The following is a 7416-nucleotide window of genomic DNA, read 5'->3' on the forward strand; positions in this document are numbered from 1 at the left end:
GCACCCCCTCCCCGCCGCCCCCGACTCCCTCCCCAGCTATGCTCCGGGTCAACTTTGATGGCACGTTGAGAAGCAGCGGGCGCTGAAAGGGGACAACCGAGCGGCGCGGAGCCGACCTGCTCAGAGACCTGCACCCACGGATTGTCCTGCGGGGGCGGAGTGGGCGGGGGGGTACAAGTGGCATTTCTCCCCCCCCCTCCTTCCAGGCTATAAATTGGATTGTATATAAATCTGCTTCGTTTATCTCCCTGACCCCCCTCAATGACGCTGGACTAGAGAGCTCCTCTCCGCGGCCCGCCCGGACCTGCCGAAGCGAGCGATGGACCACGAGCGACTGCGCCCGGGGATGCCCCTCTGAAGCGACGCGGGGCACCGGGGCAGCGCGGCGCCGCCTCTCCCCTGCTCCCCGGATCCCCTTGCACCTCCGGCTCGCTCCCCGCTCCCCCTCCCTCCTCCCCGGGCTCCGCAGCCACCCCCTCACCTGCTGCCGTCCCCCTCCCCCGTGGAGCCGGGCTCTCCGTGCACGCCAAGCCTGCTGCCCCCCCCTCCCTCCCCAACTTCGCCCTCGGTGCCTGCGCGTGCAGCCTCCCCCCTCCGCCTCCCCGGCGGCACACGCCGCTTCCCCGGGCGCCCCCTCCCTCCGCCGCGGCTCCCCCCCTGCGCGGAGCGGTTGCGGCCCCCCAGCTTGGCTGCCACCGCCCCCTCCGCGCCGCGGAGCGCTCGGAGCGGCGCTGCCTGCAGACGGGCTCCCTGCGGCGCTCCGGGGCGGCCCCCAGCTCGGCCCCCCGCTCCTCCGCCATGGACGGGGCGGCTCGCCGGGGGGTGCTGGCCGCGCTGCTGGCCTGCGGGCTGCTCCTGCTGGGCGCCGCGGCCACCCCGACCCCGCCGGCCCCCGCCGGCGGCTCCCCGCAGGACACATGCACCTCCTGCGGCTTCCGGCGGCCCGAGGAGCCGGGAAAGGTGGACGGGGATTTCCTGGAGGCTGTGAAGAGGCACATCCTGAGCCGGCTGCAGATGCGGGACCGGCCCAACATCACGCACGCCGTGCCCAAGGCGGCCATGGTCACGGCGCTGCGCAAGCTGCACGCCGGCAAGGTGCGGGAGGACGGCCGCGTGGAGATCCCCAGCCTGGACGGGCAGGCGAGCGCGGGGCCCCCGGCCCACGACCCGGTCTCCGAGATCATCAGCTTCGCCGAGACAGGTGGGCGCCGCCCGGCCGCGCGCCCCCGTCGCCCGCGTCCCCCTGCCCGACCCGCCGCGGCCCCTGCCCTGCCGCGCTCCCCGCCTGTCCTGCATCGCCCCGTCTGTCATTCCCCCTGCTCGACCCCTGTCAGTCCCCCTGCTTGACCCCTGTCAGTCCTACCGCTCGCCCTGCCTGTCCTCCTGCCCACCTTCTCTTTCCGCCTGCCTGACCCCTCGCAGTTCCCCGACCGCCCTTGCCTGGCCCCCTGCGTACCCTGCCTGTCCTCCTGCCTGTCGTCCTGCCTGCTACAGGCACCTGGCTGCCGAGCTCACCCGCTTGCCCTCCGCCTCATCCGCTCTCCCCTCTGCCCCGCACCATCCCGCCCTGACCCTGCCGGTGCCTTCCCATCCTCCGTGCTTGTGTCCCCGTGCCCGGGATTCTCCCCGGGTTGTGCCCTGCAACTCTCCTCGCTTGTCCCTCCATCCCTCCGCAGCCTCCGTGCCCCCGGCTCTCCTCCGGTGGTCCTTCCAGCTGCACCGGGGCTTGTCTCGGTCCCTGCGTGTCCCACTGTCCCTCCTCCACCTGTCCCACTCCATCTCTTGCATCCCTTGCCTTCTCTATCTGCCCTGCACGTTCATCTGCTTCACTGCCTGCATCTGTCTATTAAGGCTTGCATTCGCTGTCTTCCCTTTCTCATTTATTTAGCTTTTATTTGCAGTGTTGGCCTTGTCTGTTTGTCCACTGCGTGCAGGGTCCTGCCAAGTGTGTCTATCTCCTCTCTGTCCGTCAGTCCGTTTACTAACAGTGCCCTCCATCCCCTTGGTACCAGCCATCTCAGTCCTGTCCAGCCATTGCAGTTATGTGTCACTGAATCCCTTCAGCATAGCTTTCCAGCAGTTTAACCACTGTCCCTGTGAACTTTGCACATCTGGCTGTAACACCATCACTCTGCAAATTACCTCTCTTCTATTTATCTGCCCATCTCTCCTTTCCTTCATCGCTCTATCGCTCAGTTCATTTTTCTCTCTTTCTATCTTTCTGTGGCATCTATGTATCATTTGTCCACAAAATAAATCTCTTTCTATCCTGTATGCTGCCCACTCATCTTCTTTATCTACCCTCCCACTTACCAAAAGCATATACATTTACAGTATCTATGGGATCTGTTGCATTATACATATGCTTGTTATATTCACATACAAAATTTATGAGCGCACACAATCTCACACAACACAAGTGATGTGGATCGGTGCAGCAACACCGTACTGTTCTTTTTCTGTCACTGCCACCACAGTTTATGAAGAAGTTGCGTATTTACTAACACGCGAAAGGCTTTCTTAGCGTACATTTAGGGGGTTATTATTTTTTAATAGGCTGTTGTTGGGAGATCTGGGGTGGGCTTGTACTTCCATTTGGTATTCAGTCAATCGCTGTCTTTTGTAACACTTCCGAAATTGACTTTATGTAAAACGTAGACAAACACAGTGAAAATTTTTGTCACTGAACTATTACAAGGTACTGAATGGGCTCTGGAGACACATTTGAAAGGCATCTAGGGTAACAAATGAAGACAGCGACTACGCAAAAAATCCCATTCAGAGATTGACAAAAATGCTACAGATTCTTGGGAAAAGAAAAGGAAGAAAAATCTACATTTAGCTCTGTACAGAAGGAAGCAAAACAGATAAGGGCAGATGAGAAAATGCCTTTCCAGCAATAATTTTAAATAACGATTGGGATGCTTTGATTCAGGGACCAGAATTAGTCTCCGCCATAAAGGCCAGCTTGCACATTTATCACCTACGCCAAATTTAGTTAGGACTTGTAGTACAAAATTGCAGGAGGGCCACTGGTATTTCTGAAACATTTCATGCAGCAGGCTCTTCTGTTTACAAATAAGGGGTTATGTCAGACATTTGGTGACATTTGGTTTTCTGCGACAATTTCTCTCCTTTAATTCTGGTGTTACTGAAAAGCGAATTGAGAACAGCCAATAACAGCGTTACAGCGGGAACAACCGCTTCATTGCCTCTCTTCGTATGGGAGTTTATAATTTCGGGAAGAAAAGGCAGAGATTGAAATGATTAATAATAGCAGATATTCTACCAGACTTTAGTGGGGGTTAGCTTGATATGTTGGACAAGCCGGCACATTGCTGAAATATTTTCCCTTCTGTCTCCTGAATCCTTTCCTTTAAAACCGCAGCGAGAATATGTGCAAATCGAAACAAAATCCCTGGTTTGGCATTGGTGTTTCAGTGATTATTGAAAGAGCTCTCCCCATGAGAATTGGCAGGTAGCTGAAAGTTAAAACTATTCTAAAACTGACAAGATAGCAGAGTCCTAGTGCTGGTCTTTTGCAAGGTGCTGGTGTAGCATCTTTAAAGCTGGCCAGCTGGGAAAAGAAAACATATTCTGGAGAGCTTTGAGAGATCCGACACATCCGACTACAGCAACCTGAAGGTTGCTGCGGGAAGTCCCCTTTTCAATTAATTTTGACTGCAAATTGGGGCTATTTGATGCAGTGCGTGCCTTCTGGCTGGCACAGCCCCGTTGCCGTTCTCCTGATCTGCTGTGCTCCAGTGTTGTCCCTGAATCCAGAAAGGCACACAAGCTAATGTTTCCTTTTTGACTTAATCTTGCTGATCTCTCCTTATCTTGCAGACGATCTGGCCTCATCTAGAGTCCGCCTCTATTTCTTCATCTCGAATGAAGGGAACCAGAACTTGTTTGTCGTTCAAGCCAGCCTGTGGCTTTACTTGAAGCTGCTTCCATATGTCTTAGAGAAAGGCAGCAGGCGAAAAGTAAGAGTCAAAGTCTATTTCCAAGACCCGGACACTAGCAACAAGTGGAATGTGGTTGAAAAGAAAGTTGATCTCAAAAGAAGTGGTTGGCACACTTTTCCCATGACAGAGGCGATCCAGGCTCTGTTTGAGAGAGGAGAAAGGAGACTGAACTTGGATGTTCAATGTGAGGGCTGTGAAGAGTATTCAGTGCTGCCAATTTATGTGGACCCCGGGGAGGAATCCCACCGGCCTTTTTTAGTGGTGCAAGCCCGTCTCGCCGATAACAAACACAGGATCCGGAAAAGAGGCCTGGAGTGCGATGGCAGGACCAATCTATGTTGCAGGCAACAGTTTTACATTGACTTTAGACTCATTGGGTGGAATGACTGGATCATAGCACCATCAGGTTACTATGGGAATTACTGTGAAGGGAGCTGCCCGGCCTACTTGGCTGGTGTCCCGGGGTCGGCTTCCTCCTTTCACACCGCTGTCGTGAATCAGTACCGAATGCGGGGGCTGAACCCGGGCACCGTGAACTCCTGTTGCATTCCAACCAAACTTAGCACAATGTCAATGCTGTACTTTGATGATGAATACAACATTGTGAAAAGGGACGTTCCCAATATGATTGTGGAAGAATGTGGTTGTGCTTGATTTAAGGTGTGTTTTTGGGGGGGGAGAGAGAGAGAGAGGGGAGAGAGAGAGAGAGAAACATTCCCGTACAAGATGGTGTTGGAGGAAGTTTCACTGTGTATCCAGGCATCAGTGTTGGAAAGTCACTGTGGAAAAGTTTGACAAAAAAAAAAAAAAAAAAGAAAAAAATAATCATTTCACTTTGGTGTCAGGACAGTGGCAGTTTGTGGATCATGGACACTTATATATTCTACCACTTATAAGTTAATGCTATGAAATATCTTAAAGACACACACACACGAAATGTGGGCACGCACACAAAACACGCGCTCATACACACAGACACACACACAGACACAAACACACACACACACAGACACAAGGCAGCTCGGAAAAGGGACATGAGCACAGAAAGTCAGTGACCAGTGACGACGGACCTAAATGCCTGCCAGTACGAGTGAACGGCTGAGCAGCTGTTTCCCCGCCTGCTGGCGAAGCCAGACCGAAATGAGCTCCCTTTGCTCAGGCAAAAGCACGGACTGTGAGAACACAATGTATTCTTGCACGCAGGTGTCGAAATGACCAAACTTAGAAAATTAAAAAAAAAAAAAAAAAAAGGAAAAAAAGGAAAAAGTTGACTGTCACCTCTTAGGTCTAACAGGAAGCTGCAGGACACCTGCCTTGGGAGGCGATCACTTCCTCTTAAATTTATGTAAACATAAACATCACAGATACTCGCATCTTCCTACAGCACTTCCAGCAAGGAATTGTGTGGTTCCATCGGAGAGAGAAAAGGAGACAGACACATAAGCAACTGCTGTATTTCTAACACCCGGCCGTTGCAAAGTCACAAGCTGGGCTGGCGTGATCCGATGCTTTCACTGCCCACTAGCAACCAGTGGCTGGCTACACCTGCAGTGTCTTGGAAAAGGGAATCAATACCGTATCTGGACTATGTTGACCGTTGGCATCTCTCACTGTTTGAAGAACAAAAAGTCGAAGTTGCAATCTGTGTTCTTCAATGGGGGACTTGGCAAGGCTACGTCACACGGGGGACGAGCAAACAAGCAATCGCCACCACGGTTAAACCAATGAACCCTAAAGAGGAGTGACGGCGACAGAGTGGAGACGTTCTGAGAAATGCAGTGCATTTAATAACAGGCGAGGAACATTTTTACAAGTCTTAGAAAGGAGGAGAGAGGAGAGTGCTTTCAATTTCCTTACCAGGAGGTGTCAAGGATGGCCATAAAGATCAGAAAATAATGATACAGCATAGCACTTGCAAACTGCTTGAATGCACGTATAATAGCACTTGCAAATTTCAATGCCTTGAAAAGTGGTACTTGATAGTGCACTTATCTTTGCTCACTATCTAGGTAAACAGGTGCCGCATGAGCTATGCAATTTAAAGTGTTGACCCATACTAGACAAAACTGGACTTATGATATGACTTTTTTATATTTTTTTATACTTGAAATTAAATCTTTTGCTTCTTTTTTAAAGCGAATGATTGCTTTTAATGTTTGCACTGATTTAGTTGCATGATTAGTCAAAAAACTGCCATTTGAAAAAAAATGTTATTTTTATAGCAGCAAAAAATGAATACAGTTAAATGTATTATACATAAATTTTGGAACCAAAGAGGCCAACATATTAGTTATAATTTTTATGAGATGGCAAAGCCATCATATATCATGTAGTCATACTGAGCAATCCCTCACGAGGCCTACCAATTGTTTCAGGGTACAAAATGGATTCTGTTTGTTCTATTCAGTGTCTTTTCTATACCATACGCACATGGAATGTAGAGTGAAAAAAAAGTGACTATTGTAGAATACATTACAATATGTGCATCCTTTAAATCCAATTTTTATGTTTATTTAATAAAGTTCCTTTTAGGTTCTGTTCCATAATAATTTAAACCAAACAATTTTCACTTAGATTTGCTGTTGAAGTATTTTACATTTGTGTACAGTTTAAATAAATAAAAAAGGTTGAAAACTGGATATGCTTTTTTTTTGCCTTTTTTTTTTTTTCAGTGTGTAACATCTGGAGGAACTTGCTTACTTTCGGGACTGACTAGGCTGCAGACGGTGAACTGTCGCATTAGACCGTAGTCGTATTAGTCATTGCAGAAAGCCTTGTCTGAGAGCTCAGCTGCGATCCTAAAAATGTTATACTCCAGTTTTATTGCTGTCTATACATGTAAGCATCTGCTTCTTTCTATCTGCAGCAGCGCAGGGGCTCTGGGCGCAGGAACGGCGCTGTTCCGCATACCTGCAGGTCATTTACAGCAAGTTCCTGGTTCACCTGCTGTGTAAGAATGTAACTTCTTCTCTGGGTCACTCCCTGACTGCTTAGAAGAAGTAAAAAAAATAATGTGGAAAGTACTTCCAGGAATAAAAGCTCAGTGCTAAGTTTGATTAACTTTTTTTTTTTTTCAAAATTAGCTGGCCTCAAGGAGAGGTTGGTTTGTTGTTTTTTGTGGGGGTTTTTTTTTAATAGTATAATATATCCCTTTTGCTAACAAACACCAAAAACGTTGACAAATACTCATAGAAATTCTTGTCAGCTGCACATATATCCAGATATTGATTTAATTGATCTTCACAGATAAATTCTTCCTCCTGGAGACCTGAGCAAATGCCAGCTGAAGCTGACAGAAGGACTTCTGTTGACTTAGCAAATCTTAGATCTGACCCTGAGACCTGAAAAGTGTTGAAGAAGCAAGATCATGCAACTAATGATGGGTTCTAGTTACGATTCACATTCAGGTGTAGCTCTGCCAGCTCTCCCCAGAGCCAGGCACTGGGGT

The 7416-nt window shown here is 49.6% G+C and overlaps 1 protein-coding gene across 1 annotated transcript; it reads left to right on the forward strand.

Moving 5' to 3' along the window:
- The first annotated feature begins 266 nt into the window (after positions 1–266).
- On the forward strand, positions 267–6607 carry INHBB (inhibin subunit beta B). Its single transcript, XM_032693746.1, has 2 exons — positions 267–1201; positions 3847–6607. Exons 1-2 carry the CDS (start codon positions 799–801, stop codon positions 4620–4622), a joined length of 1179 nt encoding a protein of 392 aa, XP_032549637.1. The 5' UTR covers positions 267–798; the 3' UTR covers positions 4623–6607.
- Positions 6608–7416: the final 809 nt, after the last annotated feature.

This window comes from Chiroxiphia lanceolata, chromosome 7 (genome assembly GCF_009829145.1).
Source record: "Chiroxiphia lanceolata isolate bChiLan1 chromosome 7, bChiLan1.pri, whole genome shotgun sequence".
Lineage (NCBI taxonomy): Eukaryota > Metazoa > Chordata > Aves > Passeriformes > Pipridae > Chiroxiphia > Chiroxiphia lanceolata.

What these genes read in the sequence shown, in the direction of transcription:
- INHBB (XM_032693746.1), top strand. Translation starts at nt 799, where the DNA reads ATGGACGGGGCGGCTCGCCGGGGGGTGCTGGCCGCGCTGCTGGCCTGC. An exon ending in CATCAGCTTCGCCGAGACAG is followed by an intron (nt 1,202 to 3,846) that starts GTGGGCGCCGCC and finishes CTTATCTTGCAG; the next exon opens with ACGATCTGGCCTCATCTAGA.